This window comes from Ursus maritimus, unplaced genomic scaffold (assembly GCF_017311325.1).
Source record: "Ursus maritimus isolate PB19 unplaced genomic scaffold, ASM1731132v1 scaffold_5, whole genome shotgun sequence".
NCBI classification, from domain to species: domain Eukaryota; kingdom Metazoa; phylum Chordata; class Mammalia; order Carnivora; family Ursidae; genus Ursus; species Ursus maritimus.
In genome coordinates this window covers 3,711,718-3,735,860 of record NW_024426663.1, presented here as the reverse complement: position 1 = coordinate 3,735,860, position 24,143 = coordinate 3,711,718, and the positions used below count along the sequence as shown (strand labels likewise).

At 34.9% G+C, this 24,143-nt stretch overlaps 1 protein-coding gene across 7 annotated transcripts in view; it reads left to right on the top strand.

The window, feature by feature from the left end:
* The window catches only part of FER (FER tyrosine kinase), a 424,607-nt gene that overhangs the window by 105,129 nt on the left and 295,335 nt on the right, over positions 1 to 24,143 (top strand). For all 7 annotated transcript variants that reach the window (XM_040621988.1, XM_040621989.1, XM_040621985.1 and 4 more), the window contains one exon: positions 13,185 to 13,307. In XM_040621988.1, coding sequence (XP_040477922.1) covers positions 13,185 to 13,307 — 123 coding nt within the window. The remainder of the gene's footprint in view (positions 1 to 13,184; positions 13,308 to 24,143) is intronic.

Below are 24,143 nucleotides of genomic sequence, written 5' to 3'. Positions count from 1 at the left end.
AGGTATTTGATGGGGAAGTAGGTGCCCTTTCCCTAAGGTTTTATCTTTCACTTTGCTGTTCATAAACAGACACCTTTTAATTTGGGATGGGGGCTTTTTTTTTTTTTAGATTCCTAAATGTAACGTAAGAATTGTCATTTTTATTAGCAGAAACTTACTCATATATTTGATAATTTCTATTCCTGGTTACTACTTATAGTATCATGTAGAGGTTTCTCAACTAAATGTAAGAGATTCTGACATTATTACACAACTAGTATTTATATCCAAAAGAAGGCTTGATGGAAATCTCATGTTGTTATAATAGTAAATGACAAAATTACTGCATTTACCCATGAATGTGTGCCATGAAGCATTTTGTCATATTCTCATTATTTGCATCAGATGCATTTATAAAGGTGTGATATGTAGAAGACTTAAACTCAAGTATTTGTAGGATCGCTTATTTCCTACTTACAGGAAGTTCGTTTGCGTGGTAGATCATGATGTAGTTAGTAGAGGCTGCTCCCTCAGCCTCTGATGGTTTCCAGGACTGGACGCCCGAGATTGTACACTTCCTATCACACATGCATTTAACTTGAAGTTGTACTGAAAGCTGCAGTCTGAGGTGGTTTCCCTTGTCTCTGGGACCTACAGCCTCTCTTCTGTTCCTTCATCACCTTTCCCGCATCTGCCTCTGTTTTGAGTCATTCTTCTTTGCCAAAGCTAGAAAAGATACTATATTGATTTTAATCATCCATTTATTAAGATTATATATGTAGATATTTCCTCTCATCTAATAACTATTTAATTGAATAATTTGGGACTCAGTAATTTTAGCTCATCAGAATAACTTGAAGAAGACAGGTCTATAAAATTTTGAACATTAGAATATATGTGTTTATTACATTGGTTTCGGCATTTGGGAGAGATGAGGCATCCATTTGTGATCTGTGGCAAACTTAAAGCAGGGTAAATGGAGTTATGAACAAGCACTTCAGTAGCTGAACTAAGGCAAATTAAAGATAGCAAGTTATTTCAAAACAAGGTGAACATTAACATGTCTGCCCAAAGAGGAATTTTGGTTAGTTTTAGTAAAATGATGAAGGGTTATGGTACTACTTAGGTCTTTTTTGACTCAATATTCTAGTTTGAAATGATGTCTTTTTATTATAAGGTACTATCAGTAGGACATATATTTGAATTCTTAAAGATTGTGTTAAATAGTCTTGTGTTCATAAGCTAAAGCCCAACCTCAAGCCTTATGTCTCCTAGTACATTTTTTCAAAATTTAAAGTCAGAATGTGTTTAGCTTTTATAATGGGATATAAATAAGATCTCTCTCTCTCTCTCTTTTTTTTTAAGATTTTATTTATTTATTTGAGAGAGAGAGAGACAGAGATAACAACAGAGAGCACAAGCAGGGAAGAGAGGGGAGGAGAGGAGAGGGAGAAGCAGGCTTCCCACTGAGCAGGGAGCCTTATAAAGGGGTAGGGGACTTGATCCCAGGACCCTGGGATCATGACCTGAGGTGAAGGCAGACACTTAACCAACTGAGCCACCCAGTGCCCCTAAAAAAGATCTCTTAATTGAAGAATGGTAATTATCTATGTGGAAAAGTAATTATTTTGGATTTTATGGGATATGAATTAGCAAACTACGGGCTGTGGGCCATATCCAGCTTCCTACTTATTTTTGTGCAGTCTGTGAGCTGAGAATACTGTTTACATTTTTAAATGTTTAAAACAATCAACGGAAACATACTTTGTGACACATAATGATTATGTGAAGTTTAAACGTCAGGGTGCATAAATAAAGGTTTATTAGAACACAGCCATGCTCATTCATTTACCTATTGTCCGTGGGTGATTTCTTGCTGCAGTGACAGAGTGGAGCATTTGTGACAGAGACCGTATATGGCATTCCCTTCCCTTCACACTGCTGCTTGGTGCACTGCAGATCACAGTGACACTGTTCGAACTCAGTAGCATTTTGAGTGCTGCACATATTGCTGTATTACAGCATTTGAGTGGCTTTTTGTTATCAGCCCATGCCTATCATGTCAAAACAAAAAAAGAGAAAGATTTTGAATTTTACACTTTTAAAATTTTTTAAAAAGTTTTAGAATTTTAATTCCAGTGTAATTAACATGTAAGTGTTCTGTTCGTTTCACGTGTACAATAGAGTGATTCACCAATTCTATATATTACTTGGTGCTTATCAAGATAAGACACAGTGAAGTATGGATTATTTTGTTATTGAATTAGATGGCAAAGTATTGTGTTTATTATGCAATGACACTATGGCTGTGCTAAAATGATACAGTATATGTTGACATTACTGGTCTAAATACTCATTTCTGTATTACCAACTTGCAGGAGAGCACTAGTCAGAAAAGTTACAAATTTAAAATGGAATAGCTCATCATAGCCGACTTTCTTCAGAAAAATTCGAAGCATGAGAGACTATGGACTCTGAGAAACAAACTGAGGGCTTCAGAGGGGAGGGGGGTGGGAGAATGGGATAGGCTGGTGATGGGTAGTAAGGAGGGCACGTATTGCATGGTGCACTGGGTGTTATACGCAACTAATGAATCATCGAACTTTACATCAGAAACCAGGGATGTACTGTATGGTGACTAACATAATAAAAAAATATTAAAAAAAAAAGAAAAATTCGAAAATGAGGATGCAACCAAAATAAGTTTCTGGGTGGCTTATTTGTTATCTGAACAGGGAAAGCCATTTACCAGTGGCGAATTAATTAGTGTTTCACTGCGGTAACTAAGGAAATAGGAAATATGTCTAGAGAAAATAAACTTGTTTATGTCTATTAGTCTTTCAGTGAGAACATTGGCTTGAGGAGTCGAGAAGATTGGGCGCTACATCATTAGTTAATTTAACAAATAAATGATTTCAAGGGGCTTTCCCTGTCTCTTGGTATGTCAGCAGGTGTGATCAAAACTGCTCAGTTGTTGTTTGTTTGAGGAGTCAATGCCAAGTCTGAAGTGACTGAAGAATTACTCTCTAGGAATAGTCTTTGTGGCTCAACTACAGACAAAAATATTTTCAAAGATGTTGAGAAAACAATAATTCAATACAAGCTGAAGTGGTATCTTTTAAGACGTGTTGCAACTGATGGTCTTAAAAATGTGTGAATCAGAAAGAGGCTTAGTTGAACAAATTTACAAAGCTTGTGAAAACGTTAGGTGTTTACCTAGTGTGATTATTCATTGTATTTTTCATAAGCAGGCACTTCATGGAAAAATATTTGATTCTAATCATGTGTTCTTAAGCTAATAATGTCAATAATGACCTTCCTTTGCTCTCAAGGACTTGACCATCATCAGTTCCATGAATTTTTGTCAAAAACTGAAATTGAATATCCCCACTTGCCCTATCACATAGGATTTTGATGAGTTAGAAGTAGTAAAGTTTTATTGTGATTTTTTTTTTTTTTGAGATTAGAGCCAAGACTGAAATTTTTCTAAATAATCAGAATTTCCCTCAACCACTATTATTCAACACTGAGTTCCAAAAGCTTCGGAAAAATTAGCTTGTGCTAAAGACTTGAGTATTTTCCTAATGAATTCAACCTAAAATTACAAGATAATACAGTGCTTATATGCAGAATTTATACTGTAGTAAAGTCATTTAGATGACAACTAATGTTACTTGAATCCCAGGTAATGACAGGCCATCAAACATTAAAACGTGAAGCAAGATTACCATTCCCACCAAATTTGTAGCTGATGTATTTTCTAAGCTCAAACTATGTTTCTAGCAGTGAGTTTTGGACTTCTGTGCAAGTATTTCGGCATTTCAGAAATCCATTCAACTGTGCAATTGAGGAGTTCCCACCTAACGTTCAATTAGGAGTGATGAGTCTGCAGTGTAATGACATGCTAAAAAGCATGCAATATAATTTTACAAATGCCTTCTAAGCAGTAAATATACTCAATTAAAGTCATATGCTTATGATTGTTATTAATATTAGGCAATATCCATCTATGTGAAAAGATCCTTTCAAAGATGAAATACATGAAATCTCATTGTATATCTCCTTTAACCAGTGAACATTTACAGTTATTTTGATGATGAGCACTAACTTTGAACCCCAATGAAGGGAAAAATTATTACCTTCAAAAGATTTCTGTCCTTCTCTTTAATAAACCGGTGTTACAATGAATTGTACCCAATTATTATTATATTTGAATTTTTCAGTTAGATATTTGTATTTGTTTTCTATTTGTTATGTTAATACCTGCATAACATCCTTGATTTTGCCTCTTGGTGGCAAAGCCTAAAACATTTATTTTTCCAGACATTCACAGAAAATATTTGCTGACTCCTGTTGTAGGGAATGACACAATTTAACCCATTAGACTGTCTGAGTCAACCTTCTTAGTCAATAGAATGATAGGTAATGTGGTACTCTCACATTTTAAGCAGGACTGTCATTTTATCAAATTTATTTTTTTTAATGTTTTTTTATTATATTATGTTAGTCACCAAACAGTACATCCCCAGTTTCCGATGTAAAGTTCGATGATTCATTAGTTGCGTATAACACCCAGTGCACCATGCAATACGTGCCCTCCTTACTACCCATCACCAGTCTATCCCATTCCCCCACCTCCCTCCCCTCTGAGGCCTTCAGTTTGTTTCTCATAGTTAAAATGTCCATGCTACCCAGAGCAATCTACACTTTCAATGTTATCCCGATCAAAATACCAAGGACATTTTTCAAAGAACTGGAACAAACAGTCCTTAAATTTGTATGGAACCAGAAAAGGCCCCGAATCGCCAAGGAACTGTTGAAAAGGAAAAACAAAGCTGGGGGCATCACAATGCCGGATTTCGAGCTGTACTACAAAGCTGTGATCACAAAGACAGCATGGTACTGGCACAAAAACAGACACATAGACCAATGGAACAGAATAGAGAGCCCAGAAATGGACCCTCGGCTCTTTGGGCAACTAATATTTGATAAAGCAGGAAAAAACATCCGGTGGGAAAAAGACAGTCTCTTCAATAAATGGTGCTGGGAAAATTGGACAGCTACATGCAAGAGAATGAAACTTGACCACTATCTCACACCATACACAAAAATAAACTCCAAATGGATGAAAGACCTCGATGTGAGACAGGAATCCATCAAAATTCTAGAGGAGAACATAGGCAGCAACATCTATGACATCGGCCAAAGCAACCTTTTTCATGACACATCTCCAAAGGCAAGAGAAACAAAAGATAAAATGAACATGTGGGACTTCATCAAGATAAAAAGCTTCTGCACAGCCACGGAAACAGTCAAAAAAACTAAGAGGCAGCCCACGGAATGGGAGAAGATATTTGCAAATGGCACTACAGATAAAAGACTGGTATCCAAGATCTACAAAGAACTTCTCAAACTCAATACATGAGAAACAAATAAACAAATCCAAAAATGGGCAGAAGATATGAACAGACACTTTTCCAATGAAGACATACAAATGGCTAACAGACACATGAAAAAATGTTCAAAATCATTAGCCATCAGGGAAATTCAAATCAAAACCACACTGAGATACCGCCTTATGCCAGTTAGAATGGCAAAATAGACAACGCAAGAAACAACAATTGTTGGAGAGGATGTGGAGAAAGGGGATCCCTCCTACATTGTTGGTGGGAATGCAAGTTGGTACAGCCACTGTGGAAAACAGTGTGGAGGTCCCTTAAAAAGTTAAAAATTGAGCTACCCTATGACCCAGCCATTGCAGTACTGGGTGTTTACCTCAAATTTGTTTTTTGCTGTTCTCATTTATAGTCTTAGTTCAAGTTTGGTCTTTGGTTGAACATGTACTGCAGTTATGGGATTAACATTTCCCTACAGTTAGGGGGATACTTTTTGAATGAGTGACTGGGAAAGATTTGGAAATATATAAGATATTAGAAGGCAGGTGGCATGTTAAAACGATGTTTTGATTAAGGGACACAAATCACACAGAAGAAGGCAGGTGGATTTGTTGGTTGGGGTGGATTAGGTTTTGTGTTAGCAGATAAATATATTTTATAGAAACTCATAACTTTGGTTGATTAGGAGCTATCTTCAGTTTAATCTTGAGGAAAGCTAATAAAGACTTGTGTCATGGTATAGAAGGTCATCCATAAATTGCTATACTGCTGCAATTATATTTTAAGAAAGAGATCATAAGAAATGTTTTGTTTCTTCAATTTATGTTGCAGTCATAGAGTAAAAGAGATGTCAGAAAAATTACTTCAGGCAACTGTAACCCTTTTCTATTTATTTATTTTTTTTAATTAACCCAAATGTCACAATAAAGGTGACAGTATTGTAAGTTTATAATGTATAATTTTTTAGGAAGTTAGGTCTCTATAAGAGTGCTATAAGAGTTAGATAATGATGGCCAGTGGTTTGAGGATAGAAAAGTTATTGTATAAGTACTGAAAACTTGTTACTGTCTACAATAGTTTTTGGCTTTTGTATCCTTAAATAACATTAAGTCTTTAAAAATTATATAGCTAATGCTTGCAGATGATAAAATTCATAAACTCTTACAAAAGGGTGTACAGTGAAAATCAAAGCTCTTCTTTTTATGGACCCCATTTGTACCTTCCAGTGTTAACTGGTGAAAAAAGTTCATGTGTCTTTCCAGAATGTATATACAAGCATATCCATGTATATGAATTGTTTTCTTGGCTTAAATGGGCTTATTCTATGCATACTTTTTTGCATTATCCTCTTTTCTTAATATATATGAAATAGTTTTAACGCTTACATGTAATAATTTTTTTTTAGTGCAGTTATTTATAGATGAGCATTTATATCTGTTTTTTTCCTATTGGTAGGGGTGGATACAGGTTTTGTAGAGGCTGAAGCTTATAAAATTGGTGTACGTGTGTGTACGTGTGTGTGTGGCATCTTTAAGAAAAACTATAGTGACTTACCAATATGAAAGTAATTACAGAGTGCGGGAAGAGATCTTGCAAGTGTGGTGCCTGAAGGTTAAGTGTCATTAGCATCACAGTGAGTTCACTTTTGGGTATTCCAATTACAAGCAGTGTTTCAATAAATATCTTTGTGTTTATATCTTTGTGTACTTGTTGAAGCGTTTGTCTTAGATAAATTTTATGAGGTGAAAATACTAAAACAGGATATTAGTTGTTAAGTTCATGGACTCAGGATCTAAGCTGCCTGGGTTCTAACATGTTTTTCCACTTACCAGCTCTGTGACCTTGGACAGGGGGCCTCAGTTAATCTCCGTGCCTCAGTTTCTCGTATGTAAATGGAGATAATATTGTTATAAGAATGTTATGGATTTAAGCGCTTATTTGTAACGTGTTTGAAACTGGTTGGCATTCAGTAAATGTTAAGTATTTATGTCACTTTTATGATTTTTTTTAAGGCAGTCTCATGACATTTAACTTTTGCATCAGATTATTTAAGTGTAACATGTTTAATTTAAAAACGTAAAGAATAAGCCGTTTGAACTGTTACTTTTATATTTGTGTACAAACAATGGTGAATAATGCTTTGAAATTTGCAAACTATCCTAACATGTATTGTGTCCTCTATACATAAACAAGAATGTTTTCCGCTTCACTGGCTCTATCCCACCCCAGGTTTTTTGGTGTTTTTTTTTTTAAGGGGGATGGTGGTAAAGAAAATACTTTCCCCATATAATTCCATTCTTCTAAATCCTTCGTCTTTTCCACTTTGAATTTACAACCAGGAATCTTTAGAGATTTAGAAATATTAAGAAGTTTTGACTTCAAAGATTTACTTAGTTTTTTGGGGTTTTTGTTATTTTGCTTTTTTTAATTTAAGAAGACTTTGCATAAAGGTCAGTTATGCTTTGTTTGTGCTAAGGCAGTCAAAAAATTAAAGCCTCAAGAAGACTTACCAATTTCTTGACATGATCAAGAGCTAGAAAAAGTAGGGACAACGAATATTATTTTTCTGTTCCCTCTCATCTCCTCTTTTCCTTACTTTTAATGTCCTTTCTTTCTTCCTTGGGCCCTCTGGCCTTCATTGCTAAGTGTAATAGGTGGTGAATTCTAGCTAGCAGAACAGACCTGCCAGGGAACAAAAGTATTGTTAGCTCTCCTAGGCCTTTAGGGAATCTAGTAAGCTGTGGTAGGTTTCTCTCTTTCTGAGTTAAAGTTGTTATGCACAAATCAGGAATTTGAAAAGAAATCATAAGGATCACCCCTTTCTTCTCACAGTTGAACTTCTGTGTACTCAATTTAGCATATAAAAAACCTCGAATTTAATTTCTCATTGAAAGCTTAGGTGATTTTTTTTCAGGAGGCTAAATGATTACTAAAGGAAGTAGAAAATATTAGCAGATTTAGATTTTAATATACTTTGCTAGAAGTGCCAGCGAAAAATGGAGTCTAAGGTAGTTTAAACTTGCTCATTGTAGCAGTGAATGGGGACTCTGGCTTTCACCTCATTCTTCCTTTCCAGAGTGAAAATAACAAGAGAGGGCAGCATTATAACTAGCTAAGGTAACTCTGATGTTTACCACAAGTGTCTTTCCTTGAATTTGTCCAAATGATAAAATATGAAGGAATCAAAAATAGAATTTCTCAAGTTTTGCTTCTTTTTAGATTTGTGGTGATATTACTACTGTTAAGTCAAATCACATGAACGTGTATGTGCATGTGTGTGCGTGTGCCGTAGACATACTTACTCTTTTACTTGTACCAAGGATAACAAAGAAATATAAGCTCAATTTCTCATGGAACCAAAAGTTTTCACATTTCTGAAAAGTTAAACTTGTTGGAAATAACATTGTTTTGAAGGGAAAAACTTTTAATTATGAGTGGCTTCTCTATTTTTCATGTAGTATGCTTGCAGTATTCCTTTATTTTTCTTGCCCTTAATTGGGAATAATGTATAAATAATAAAAATAATCTGTTCTTGAGTTTTATTTAAAATATATTCAATTCTGCCTCTACCTTGGGAGCAACATTATTCTTTGCACCCAACATGAATAAAATATTCTTAGAAGGTAGAAGGCAAAATTTAAAGTTACTTCTTAGAAAATTTTTTTTTATGAAACTAATAAAATTGGTTGATAGTGTAAAGTTACATTTATAGAGAACATGCTATGCTTCAAAATCCGTAATAGGAACTTAAAAATATGCATCATAGTCATAGGAACTCTTTAAGGTAGGTGTTAAATTGACTTCCATTTTAATAGCAGAGGAAATGTAAGTTTAGAAAACCTAAGTAAATATTAAACCTGAGGGTGTCTGGTTCTAGAGCTGTTGTCTGTTATAACAGAGTAAGGAGCTTTCCAAAATGCAGCAGAGATGTGGAGTTGTAAACACAAATACTTCTGTTGTTCGGAGATGGTGAGGTAGTGTGTTTAGCTTGATGATACAACTTTTACGTGAAAGGAGTTAGCCCTGTACTAGTGACTATTATGTATGGAACTGAAGCTTCCTTCACTGAACCATTGCAGTAGTGGTTTATATATCTGTTCAGCTCCAGAATTAGTTGGTGGGTGAAAGTCATAAATTAGGTTGTTCCCACACTGAGGTAGCTCTTTGGTTTCACTTTGTAGATAATTCAGAATGGTAAGATCAGGAGAGTCCTGAGAGTTGCTAGGGAATTGTCAAAAAAAGCTTAATGTGTGCGTGTTTCTCCACGTTAAAAACAGGACGTGGAGGACTGCGTTGAGCACATACTATGTGTAAGACACTGTGCTAATAAGTGTAGGGGATCTACTGTGGAGAGCAAGCCATGGTGCTGCATCTTACAGTTTAGTAGGACTATGTATTAATTTCAAGATGGAGTGGACGATACAGTACAGTGAGAACTAAAGAAACTACGGAAAGGAAATAGTAATAGTCAAAGAGACTAAAGAAGAAAAGAGAGGGTTGGAGGAAAAAAAGTTGATGTTTCTTCTACTAGAATATAAATTTCCTGAGGCCAGACTTATTTTTATATTCCTAGTGTCGAGCAGAGTGCCTGACACAAGGTATGTGCTTAGTAAACACTTGTTTAAGTGAATGAATGAAAAATTGAAAAGAGATGAATGGAGGATTAAGCAGGAGAGAAGAGAATGAGAGAAAGGTATATGAGAGAGAAGTAAAAGAACAGAGGAGTGAAAAGTAGTAAAGAGAGGGAAAGAGCTTTCTATCAAATTCAGCTTTTATGTAACATGGCCAAGGCAATATGGAGAAACTGGTCTTTACTCTGTTACCTACAGACTGGGGTAACAGAAGGTGGTTGGCACACCTTCTGAGGTAGTGTCCTGTGATCTGGACTTTCATGAGATCATATAACAGCAAAGCATTACGTGTGAGTGCTATTTACCTACTTATTTATAACTGTTTAATAAATAACTTGAAACTAGAAGTTGAAATATAGCTTTCTTGAGAATGTTCTTTAATTTAATTTAATTTAATTTATTTATCAACATATAATGTCTTATTTGTTTCAGGGGTACAGGTCTGTGGTTCATCAGTCTAAAACAATACACAGTGCTCACCACAGCACATACCCTCCCCAGTGTCCATCACCCAGCCACCCCGTCCTCCCAGCCCCTTTCCCTTCAGCAACTCAGTTTGTTTCCTGTGTTCTCTAATTTTAATACAATAATTTTTTTTTAATCTAGTAGTTGGGATATGAACTATTCTACAAAAGTGAATTTTCCAGATAGCCAAAGTTCATATCACCATCAAATGAAAAAATATTATTTTACTAGATTTGATGTAAATTTCTTTTCTTTTCTTTTTAGATTTTATTTGAGAGAGAGAGAGAGAGAGTTGGGGAGGGGCAGGGGAAGAGGGAGAGAAAAGCAGACTCCCCGCTAAGTGAGGAGCCTGACACAGGACTTGATCTCAGTCTCCTGAGATCATGACCTGAGCTGAAGTCAGACACTTAACCAACAGATCCACCCCGGGACCCCTAGATTTGATGTAAATTTCTTAAAATATATGTATATCTAAAGAAAGTTAATTTCACCTTTTCCTTACGATTCCGGATCATTATTAGATAGGCAACATAGATTATGTTTTGCTGTAATATAGTATTATCTTCAGAAACCTATTAAGATTTATTATGTTATTTAACTCTAAATAAAAATGAAATAATCTGGATTATAGTATTTTGAACAAACTCTCTGCTGTCTCTTCTTATAAAACACTAATCCCATCATTAGGGCTCCACCCTGAAGAACTCATCTAACCCTAATTACCTCCCCAAGGTTCCAACTCCAAACACCACACACTAGGGGGTTAGGGCTTCCACATAGGAATTTTGAGGAGAAACAGTCCATAGCACATACACATATATGTATTTTAATATAAATGGAACCATGATATATGTATTCTTCATCATGCCTTTTAATTTAAAAATATTTCTTTGAAGAAACTTACATTCGTATACCTCATTCTTTTTAGTGACTATGTGCTACTTTGTGTCTTAAATGGATTAAAATTTATTCAGCCATTCCCCTGTTGATGGATATTTAAATGTTTTCTAGTTTTTTTGTTTTATAAACACTGTTGCAACAAACCTTCATATGGGCAAATTTTGTGCACATTGTAAAGTATTTTGGTAAGATTTTTAGATAGATAATATTCTAATTTGAAATTTGAAAAGCAATTCCAAGTTGATCTCTAAAAAAGTGCAAATTTTGTCACAGCAACAGTGTATGTTTCCGTTATTATTTTTTACAATATTGAGAATACTGGACATTATCCCTCTTTTTCATACTTGTCAATTTTAGTAGATGAAAAATAAGTTTACTATTTATTTAATCTGCAGATATTTAATTGTGGGTCAGGCTGTAAATATTTTTATATGCCTATTGATCATTTGCATTTGTCCTTGATGAACTTCCAGTTCTGTTCTTTGTCCATTTTCATATTAGGTCATCTTTTTCTCTAAGAGGGCTTTTTTTTTTTTTTTTAAAGATTTATTTACTTGAGAGAGAGAGAGAACGGGGTGGGGAGGGGCAGAGAGAGAGAAACTTAAGCAGACTCTGTGTTGAGCGGGGAGCCCCATGTGGGGCTTGACCTCACCGACCCTGAAATCACTACTTGAGCTAAAACCAAGTGTCAGATGCTTAACTGACTGTGCCACACAGGTGCCCCATTCTAAGAAGGCTTTTGCTTGTAATTTGCACTGCAAATATTTCTTTGCAGTTTGACTCTTACTTCTGACTTTCTTTATCATCTCTTTAACTTCCAAAAAATTTAAACTTTCATAGAGTTGGATTATTTAATATTTTCTTTTGTATATTTTGGATTTCATATGTTGCTTTAAAAGGCTGAAGATAAAAATTTTAATGTGATATGATAGCTGTGTGTGTTTTTGTGGTAGGAATATTTCTATTCAGGACCAAGTGCATTTTATGCAACCAAAAATGATCTGGTCTATCTGTACATATTAGCTTTGTGTATTTAATTGTTAATATTTATATAGAAAATACCTGTAAAGCATTATTATACTATATAAAAAGAAATAGCTTATTATCCTCTTAAATTTGCCATTCAGCTGAGCCTCACTTTCTTTTCTTTAAAATATGGATAATAGTATCTATCTCATTGGTTGTTATGAGAATTAAATGAGATGACACATGCAAACAATACTAGATACCATTTACTCAGTACCTACTAAGTACCAGTCATTATATATGCATTAGTTTATATGATCTTCAAAACAATGCTTCGAAGCAGGTATTACTGCACTCAGATTACAAGTGAGAAAATAGATTTAATGAGCTTATGCAACTTATCCAGTATCTCATAAAAGGTGGCAAAGCCAAAATGTAAATCCGTGTTTGTCAGAAAACAAAAACCATGGTCTTTTCACTATGCACTCTTCCTGAGACAGTACAGATATTTATTTGCTTTAATCCTTTCTTCTTTTTTAATTTTCTGTTTCTCTTTTTCTATTTAATGACTAAGACTCTCAGACTTTCCTGAAGTACTACCTGCGATTATTGAAATGTTCTTTTCTGTACTGTCCAGTAAGGTTGCCACTAGCTACATGTCTCTGTTTAGCAGTTGAAATGTGGTTAATGGTTCCTTGGTTAAGGAACTGAAACTTTATTTTAAATTAGATTACATGTGGCTACCATTTTGGACATCACCATCTTAGATGTATGAATGCTCAGGGTATGTGCGTAAAGTGAGTATAACTAACTTATTGATTGATAACGAGGAAACTGTTCATTCTAGGTTGAAAACTTTAGCAGAAGAACTTATGCAGACACAGCAGATGCTTTTAAACAAGGAAGAAGCTGTCTTGGAGCTAGAGAAGAGAATTGAGGAATCTTCTAAGACCTATGAAAAGAAGTCTGAGTGAGTAAAACAAAAATAATTTGAAGAAAGAAAGTTTAATTGATGTAATTTTACAGAATATTTCAGTTACATGTTATCATGGTTGTAAAATTTCTAGAAGCTTAAATTTTGTTTTAAGTGGAAAACTTGGTGTCATTGAGTTACTTTCTAGGACTCTGAAAAATTGATCTGGGTTTTGTCAATATAGTGTGCTGATCATGTCTCAGTGTTTTAACAGTTTAAACTATTTTCTGAAAAATCCTGTTAGAAAGAAGTTGTCTTTATTCCCCTTATCGGTGTCCACCACATTCACTGTGCATTCCTTGTTCAGAAAGTGGCAGATCAGTGTTATCTAGAAATTGGCTTCTCTGTGTTAGAAGGAAGCAAACACACTTATGGAAAATAGCAATCTGCTTCACTTACAAAATTCCTCTAAGATTTGCTGTGCTGTTTTGTCTTACTATCATTTTTCTTGCTGATTTCTGGATCTGTGGATTTCCTACCGCTTCCTCTTACTTGGGTGGGGGATACTGTTGTTTTCACTGATTTCACTAATTATGTTTTCTTCTGTTTTAATGTTTACATTTTGATCTATAACTTAAAATTTATATTCTGTCTTCAGTTATTGTTTGCATCTCCAACAGGTATTGTAACTAGTATGGTTTCTCTGCTCCTGACTGGAGCATATAAATTTCTCACTATCATTCTCTCATAACTGGCTTGATTTATCAAGATTCTCAAGGAAATTGTGATGTGTTGCATTTCTCTGGTCTATTCTTGCTCTTTCTACATAACTTCTCAGGTATTCTCTACTTCTCTTGAATCTCTGATCCTCTTATCTCCCCCCTCATAGATAGCAGATAGACCTCTCCTGCATTACAGAAAAAAATAGAATCATCAGGTGGCAACTCTGTTATTTTCTTGACTAGATATCCACATCTACTGCATTTGTACCCATTCTCTGTGCTTGCATCCATAGAGGAACTGCTCCTTGTTCTAGGTCTACTTCTTGGGCCTGTTTTTTGTATCTTGTCATCTCATACTTTCTCAGAAATTTTACATTATTTATCATATTATGTTCATCTTTTCTTCTCAATTGGGTCCAGTGCTCACTTTTTAAATATGCTTAAATCTTGACTCTCAAAAACAATTTCCGCCCCAAATAACCCTTCTGTATTCATATTTCTCCCCAACTGCGTTTGCCTCCTGTTTTCTTAGTCATACTTGTTCTAAGAGTAATGATGCTCTCTCATTTCTTCAACTCCCGCTTAGTTCCTAACCCACGTGTATCTAGCTTCTTCCCCATCACCATTGAAATAGGTGTCTGTAAGATCTCCAGTGATCTGTACATTGCTAAATTTAACAAGTGTCTTACTTGACCTCCTCTTACTATCTGATTTTGTTGACTACGTGTTTCTTCTTTTCCTTTGGTCTTTAGGACCAGATCTTTTGCCCCTCTTTCTGGCTACTCCTTTATAAACTCATTCTCCTCCACTAAGCCAATCTATTTTGGAGTTATTTGAAGAATGGCCCTAGGCTTTGTTGTTCCCCTCTTTGTATTCTTTCCCTAGGTAGTTTCCTGAAGATGACCCACATTTATTACTCTTCCTCAGATTTTTCCTCTGAACTCAATGGCCATGTGGTCAATTGCCTACTTGACAGAGTCTTAGAAGTACCCTAAATTTCCCATGTCTAAGAATGAATTAAAAATCTCAATACGACCAACCCAATTCAACTAGTTCACTCTTAGTATTCCTTATTTCAGTGAATGGCAACACCATCTATTCTATTACGTAGCTCAGAATATTAGGATCCTACCTCTCCCACTTATACTATGACTCTTATTATAACTTGGCATTAAATATTATATCGGAATCTATAAGCTTTTTAGAGATGAGAACAGGAAAATTTGAGTTGCTCTGGGCATTCCCTTAATAAATCTGGAAAATTTCAGTATTGCATCAACAGAAGATTCTATTTGGATTATAAAAATAAAATTTATCAACCATTGCACATATGAAATTCAAAAAAAGAATTATATTTTGCTTTTCTATGTTTGGGAATAATTTCTTCACATCTTTACAGATGACCAAGTAGTTTTACTTTTTACAGTTTTGTAAATGCATACATTATAAATGACTCCTGTTTTAAAATTTAGTGGGTATAAAGAAAGACCATTAGATAGCTGACCCTCTCACTAGCATGTCTGACTATATATTGTTGGAAGAGACAATCTTTAAGTGTTACCTTAATCTAGAAATTGAGATTCTTTGATTTTTTTGCTATATTTTCTTGACTCAAATCTTTAACTCTCTCTTCATCTACATAATGAATGTGACCCACTCTCCTACACCTATTTATATTTATCAGGAAATGAGAATGGGGGTATAGGAGAAGGGGCTTAAGGGTGGTAGATATGTGGGAAATAACACTTATTGAGTTCTTAACTCTGTTCCACATGCTGTGCTGGATGTTTTACATATATTACCACATTGAATGTTATCTTCACTATGTCTTTTGTGTATTTGCCTGTATGTTACCTGTATGACTTAGAGAATTTTTAAAAATTACAATTACAAATGCATGAGTTCCTGAATCCACAGCATATGCCTTTTTGATCACAGCATCAGCTTGATCTTATTTAAAAAGTGTTCTTATGAGAGTAAGTTAAAAGAGGTAAGTATGTTAAGCAGTTCAGGGGATGAGGCCTGTTTAACCCAAATTCTGTTAACCCTTTGTTATCATGGTGTTTTTATTGTTAGCTTCATGGCATAATCTTGAAAATGTTAAGTACAGTCATATAACTAAGCAGTCATTGTGAAATCTCATTAATTTAGATATTAGTAGGGGTGAAGTTTGTCTTTGACTTATATGTTAAAATATTTTCCTAAATAAATAACCTTTAAGGGATTTTAGTGGAAATGTTTGTATTTCAGTTTCTTAATAATTCGTAAACATTTCCTTTTTTGTGTATGTATGTGTATAAATCTACATACATATTTAAATACACTTATATAATTGAAAGCAATTTTAATCTAGTTTTAGAGATAGATTTACAATTTTTTTACTGGGCAATACTTTTTAGCTTCGTATACTGTTAATTGGAAGTAATAAAACAGTAAAACAGAACTGCAGTTCTTCACAAGTGCTAAAAGTGTCCTATAAGTTAGATATTTACACTCTTAAATTATTGCAATTATACTGAATTTTTACCTAACAGAGAGCATTATTGGTTCTGTTGAAATACAACATAATAAGGAGCTAAAGTTAAAACCTTTAAATTTGAGTTTAACATAAATGTCTCTAAAACATTTTATGGTAACAGGGAAAAAATAAATTATATAGGAAATCATTTGATAGCTTTGATTCTGAAAAATAAACTTAAAGAATGGTTTTTATGTGACATTAAATTCACACTAACGAGTCGAGTTTTAGCATACATAAATGATGGAGGTCTCAGTTGAAATGTAGCTGTTGTAATATTATATTTTAAAAAATAGAGTAAAAGGAATAAAACCAACCACTTGAAATGGTATAATTTTAATACAACACAAAGTGTCACTCTGGTATACATAACTTTACTCATTACTTCTAAAGCATATTTATTCACATGGAAATAATATCACTCTTCTCCTGATTTATGATCCTTGACTGCTATATTAGAAAATAGTTTATGGGAAAGTACGCCAAGCATATGTTATTTATGACTTAATGGCATGAAGAGCAAGTAATATTACTATTGGTTTTAATGCTTGGCTTGACTTTCAAAAAGTGAATGATTATTCAATTTTGTGTTGTTTTGTGCCATTATCACCTAATACTTAAAAATACTTTATATGTTATAAAATGAAAACTCTTAGAGCCATGCAGAATCTTAAGAGCTCATTTGATTCAGCCTCCTTGTCTTTCAAATTATGTAATATCTGAGGCTGCGAAATTTTAAGAGACTTGCAAAATGTCACAGCTAGCTTATAGTTGAGGTAAGACTTGAGCCATCTAGGGTATTGTTCTAATCTGTAAATTCAGGGACCTTTTATTTTTGTCTCAGGATTTAAAAATTATGTGTGTTACAAAAAATGTCCTTCGTAAGTAGGGAATTCATTCAGTAATATTTATGGCATAACTGTTAGGCACTGTGAATACAATGAGAGGTAAGATATGTATTATCCCATGTCTCGTGAAGTTTAAACTTTCATGGAGTAGACTAATACAAATAAGAAATTAATAATTATGATAATTGCTATGAAATAAGGAGTCAAGATAGAAGAATAATAGAGGAGCATCTACTTAAGATAGGTGGTCAGGGGTCTCCTAGAAAGTGACATTTTTGCTAGATGTGAAGGACAGAAGGTGCCCTCCATGTGAAGAATGCATGCAAAGAGTAGTCAGTGATAGGAAGTAAGTTGCACATGCAAAGGTCCTAGTCCTATCCATATTTTAAATTTATTTATGGCTTCCTATATATCTTGTGTTATACGATCATTTATTTTCTAAAATTTTCTTCTTACTGTAGTATGTATAGCTTGTTTGCTCAATGGTTATAAGCATAAAAATAAGTGTATAGTATATGGTATAGTGATTATAGCAATATTTTTAAAAAAGTAACTACTGAAGAAGAGCAGGATGATAATGATATGAAATTATATCATTATACATAAAACTCAATGAGATTAATTGTTGGAAGCTAATGTTGCTCATTAATTTCATAATTAGACATGTTGATTAAAAAAAGTTAAGACTAGAGCCATACAACAGGACACAAATCTCCTCAGCAAATCTCATAGTTCTTCAAAACCACTAAACTAAAAACCAGGAAATGTATATTTTAACCTAATTCCTGGTGTTAGCATAATGTCTCAGAATGACTGAGTGATTGCCAATATGATACAGTACAATAGATATTTAGAACTCTTGAAGGAGAATAAAAAATGCCTATCCCTAAGACAGTATTTAGAAACCCCAGGCATATGAGATTATAAAAACCTCACCTCACCAGAGGAAGTGTGATGCAGCAGCAGTGATATGTATTCTCAATTAATTTTTTTATTTTCAGACAATTGTAGATTGACATATAGTTGTAAGAATCAATACAGAGAGGTCCCATGTACCCCATGCTCAGTTCTCCCCAGTGGTAGCATCTTGCAGAACTATGATATAATATTATAATCCAGATATTGACATTGACACAATAATGGTACAGAACATTTCCATCATTTTAAGGGTCCCTCATGTTGTATTTTTATAGCTACACTGCCTTCTATCTCACACCCTTTTCCTAACTCCTGACAGCTGTTAATATGTTCTTCATTTCTACAGTTTTATCTTTTCAAGAATGTTCTGTAAATGGAATCACACTGTATGCAGTCTCTTGAGATTGGCTTTTTACATTCATCATAATCCATCCAGCTACTTTCATTCCTTTTTATTGTTAAGTAGGATTCCGTGGTGTGTGTGTTAGTTTCCTAGGGCAGCCATAACGAAGTACTGCAAACCTGGTGGCTTAAAAAACAAATTTATTCTCTCGTAGTTCTGGAGGCCAAAAGTCTGAAATGAAGTGTTGGGAGGCTGGTTTCTTCTGATGGCTCCGAGGGAGAATCTGTTCCATGCCTCCCTCCTAACTTCTCTGATGGCTGGCAAACCTAGGCCTTCCTTGGTTTATAGAAGCGTCATTTCACTCTCTGCCTCCACCTTCGTACAGTGTTCTGGATACTCTTCTCAGTATCCAGAGTTTCTTCTTCTTACAAGGACACAAGTCATAGAAACTAAAGGTCCATCCACTCCGGTCTGACCTCATCTTAATTAATTACAGCTGCAACGACCTCATCTCCAAATTAAGGTCACATGCTGAAGTTCTTAGTGTTAGGATTTGAACACATCTTTTTAGAGGACACAATTTAACCCATGGCAGTATGGATATTTTGTCTCATTCACCCTTTGAAGAACATCAGGTTTGTTTCCGATTTTTGGCTATTACAAATAAAGATGCTTCCAACATTCATGTAAGGGTTTTTGTGTGAACATAAGTTTGAATTTCTCTGGGTTAGTCATAAGTGTGATTGCTGGTTTCCTACCAGCAGTGCGTGGGTGTTCAGTTTCTCCTCATCCTTGCCAGGATTTGGTGTGGTCACCGTATTTTATTTGAGCCATTCTAATAGATGTGTACTGATACCTCATTTTTTAATATTAAGACTTTATTTTTTAAAGTAGTTTAAGTTTCACAGCAAAATTGAGGGGAAGATTCATAGATTTTCCATATACTCCTGCCCTGACACATGCATATCCTCCCCCATTATCAATATCCCCACCAGAGTGTTAACATTTGTTGCAGTTGATGAACTTACAATGGCACATCATTATCACCCAGAATCCTCAGTTTAAGTTACATTTCATTCTAGGGGTGCCTGGGTGGCTTAGTTGGTTAAGTGGCTGACTCGATTTTGGCTCAGGTCATGATCTCAGGGTCCTGGGATTGAGCCCCATGTCAGGCTCCTTGCTCAAAGGGGAGTCTGCCTGAGGTTCTCTCTCTCCTTCTCCTTCTGCCCCCATCTCCGCTCATGTGCATGCATGTTCTCTCTCTCAAATAAATAAATCTTTAAAACCCTACATTTAAAAAAATAAATTATGTTTCACTCTTGTACATTCTGTGAATTTGAGCAATGTATAATGATGTGCGTCCATCATTATGGTATCATGCAGAGTAATTTTTGCTCAAAGTCCTCTGTTCTCCAGTTATTTATCCTCCAGCCCCCATCCTCAACTGTTGTCAACTGCTGATCTCCATAACTTTGCCTTTTCCAGAATGTCATGTATTTAGAATCAGACATGATGTAGTATATTCACATTGGTTTTTTTCACTTAATAATATGCAGTTAAGTTTTCTCCATGTCTTTTTGTGGCTTGGTAGCTCATTTGAGTACTGAATAATATTCCATTGTCTGGATGAACCACAGTTTATTTATCCACTCACCTCCTAAAGGACATGTTGGTTGCTTCCAAGCTTTGGCAATTAAGAATAAAACTGTTATATAAACATCTGTGTGCAGGCTTTTGTGGACATAAACTTTTAATTCTTTTGACCAAATACTAAGGAATGTGATTGCTTGATCTTATGGTAAGAGTATTTTTAGTTTTTTTGTACGTAATTGTCAAACTGGCTTTTAAAGTGGCTGCATCATTTTGTATTACCCCCAGCAATGAATGAGAGCTCCTGTTGCTCCACATCCTTGGCAACATTTGATGTTGTCAGTTTCTGGAGTTTGGCGGTTTCATTAAGTGCATAGTGGTATCTCATTGTTGTTTTAATTTGCATTTCACTGAAGACATATGATATGGGGCATCTTTACATGTACTTATTTTCCATCAGTATATCTCCTTTAATCTTTGACTATTTTTAAATCAGGCTGTTTTTCTTATTGTTGACATTTAAGAGATCTTTGTATCAAAATTTCTTGTAACAGTCCTTTTATCAGATGTGTGTTTTTCAAATGTTTTCTCCCAGTGTATGGCTTATCTTATTGTTTTCTTGACGTTACCTTTCAGAGAGCAAAAGTTCTTAATTTTGGTACAGTCCAGTTTATCAAATATTTCTTTCACAGATTGTACCTTTAGTGTTATATCTAAAAAGCTGTCACCATACCCAAGGTCATCTATGTTTTCTCCTATATATTCTCTATGAGTTTTATGGTTTATGTTTTGCATTTAGGTCTGTGATCTCTTTTGAGTTAATTTTTTAGGAATGGTATAAGGTCTTTTTTTAATTCACTTTTGCATTTGGATGTCCACTTGTGCCAGCACCATTTGTTGAAAATACTAACTCTTCTCCTTTATCTTGATCATTTTGGAAGACGCCATTTTTTTATCCATGGTAAAATAAAGGTGAAATAGTGGTAATATAGAGATTATAAATGCCATGAGAAGTCATGTTTAAAAATAGAGTTTTTTCAGGGAACCTGGGTGGCTCAGTCAGTTAAGCATCTGCCTTTGGCTCAAGTCATGATTTCAGGGTCCTGAGACTGAGCCCTGGTTGGGCTCCCTGCTTTGTGGGGAGCCTGCTTCTCCCTCTCCCTCTGCCCCTTCTCCCACTCTCTCATGTACACTCTCTCTCTCTTTCCCTCAAATAAATAAAGTCTTTAAAAAAAAATAAAAATAGGGCCTTTTCTCTAAACTATGTAATATATATGGTTTAAAATCTTTTTATTTATTAATTTATTATTTTTATTGAACTGTAGTTGGTATACAATATTATATTTCATGTGTATAGCATAGTGATTTGACATTTGTATACATTACAAAATAATCACTATGATATATCTGGTTACTGTCACCAACAGTTATTATAATATTATTGACTAATATTTCCTATGCTGTACTTTATATCTTTGTGACTTGTTTTATAACCAGAAGTTTATACGTCTCAATTCCTTTTGCATATTTTGCCCATCCCCCTACCCCTCTGCCAACCACCAGTTTATCTGTTTGTTTCTGTTTTGTTTTGTTTGTTTCTTTTGTTTTATAGAGTCTACATATAAGTGAAATCATAAGGTATTTGTTTTTCTCTGTCTGACTTATTTTACTTAGCATAATATCCTCTAGGTGCATCCATATTGTCCCAAATGGCAAAATTTCATTCTTTTTTTTATGGCTGAGTAATATTTCATTATGTGGATTTATCTTACATATTTAAATATATGTGTATTTTATATATATGAACAGTCTATATCCACACTGCACCCCATCATCTTTATCCATTCATTCTTTTTTTTTTTTTTAAAGATTTTATTTATTTATGTGACAGAGAGACAGCCAGCGAGGGCGGGAACACAGCAGGGGAGTGAGAGAGGAAGAAGCAGGCTCCCAGCGGAGGAGCCCGATGTGGGACTTGATCCCGGAACGCCGGGATCACGCCCTGAGCTGAAGGCAGACGCTTTAACGACTGCACTACCCAGGCGCCCCTATCCATTCATTCTTGATGGACATTAAGGTTGCTTCCATATCTTGACTGTTGTAAATAATGCTGCAGTGAACATAGGGATGCAAATATCTTTCATATTAGTGTTTTTGTTTTCTTTGGGTAAATGCCCAGACATAGAATTGCTGGATTTTCTGCTATTTCTATTTAAGTTATTTTTTTTAAGATTTTGTTTATTTATTTGAGAGAGAGAGAGAAATAAGAAACATTTTATAGTAGCTTTAAAACTTATGATGTTATCTTTTTTTTTAATTTTTTTTTATTATATTATGTTAGTCACCATACAGTACATCCCTGGTTTCTGATGCAAAGTGCAATGATTCATTAGTTGCATATAACACCCAGTGCACCATGCAATACGTGCCCTCCTTACTTAGCCATTTGTATGTCTTCATTGGAAAAGTGTCTGTTCATATCTTCTGCCCATTTTTTGATTTGTTTATTTGTTTCTCGTGTATTGAGTTTGAGAAGTTCTTTGTAGATCTTGGATACCAGTCCTTTATCTGTAGTGTCATTTGCAAATATATTCTCCCATTCCGTGGGCTGCCTCTTAGTTTTTCTGACTGTTTCCTTGGCTGTGCAGAAACTTTTAATCTTGATGAAGTCCCATAAATTCATTTTATCTTTTGTTTCTCTTGCCTTTGGGGATGTGTCATGAAAAAGGTTGCTTTGGCCGATGTCGTAGAGGTTGTTGCCTATGTTCTCCTCTAGAATTTTGATAGATTCCTGTCTCACATTGAGGTCTTTCATCCATTTGGAGTTTATTTTTGTGTATGGTGTGAGATAGTGGTCAAGTTTCATTCTTTTGCATGTAGCTGTCCAATTTTCCCAGCACCATTTATTGAAGAGACTGTCTTTTTCCCACCGGATGTTTTTTCCTGCTTTATCAAATATTAGTTGCCCAAAGAGCTGAGGGTCCATTTCTGGGCTCTCTATTCTGTTCCATTGGTCTGTGTGTCTGTTTTTGTGCCAGTACCATGCTGTCTTTGTGATCACAGCTTTGTAGTACAGCTCGAAATCCGGCATTGTGATGCCCCCAGCTTTGTTTTTCCTTTTCAACAGTTCCTTGGAGATTCGGGGCCTTTTCTGTTTCCATACAAATTTAAGGACTGTTTGTTCCAGTTCTTTGAAAAATGTCCTTGGTATTTTGATCGGGATAGCATTGAAAGTGTAGATTGCTCTGGGTAGCATGGACATTTTAACTATGTTAATTCTTCTGATCCATGAGCATGGAATATCTTTCCATCTTTTTATGTCTTCCTCAATGTCTTTTAAGAGTGATTTATAGTTTCTAGAATATAGGTCCTTTACGTCTCTGGTTAAGTTAATTCCAAGGTAACGTATGGTTTTTGGTGCTATTGTAAATGGGATGGATTCCCTAATTTCTCTTTCTTCGGTCTCGTTATTCGTGTATAGAAATGCAACTGATTTCTGAGCATTGATTTTGTATCCTGCCACGTTACTGAATTGCTCTATAACTTCTAATAGTTTGGGAGTGGCTTCTTTTGGGTTTTCCATATAGAGTATCATGTCGTCTGCGAAGAGAGACATTTTGACTTCTTCTTTGCCGATTTGAATACCTTTGATCCCTTTTTGTTGTCTGATTGCTGTTGCAAGGACTTCTAGTACTATGTTGAATAATAGTGGCGAGAGTGGGCATCCTTGTCGTGTTCCTGATCTTAAGGGAAAGGCTTCCAGCTTTTCCCCATTGAGAATAATATTTGCTGTAGGTTTTTCATAGATGGCTTTTATGATCTTGAGAAACGTACCATCTATTCCTACAGTCTGAAGGGTTTTAATCAGGAAAGGATGCTGTATTTTGTCAAATGCTTTTTCTGCATCTATTGAGAGAATCATATGATTTCTGAATTTTTGTTTCTGGATAAAAT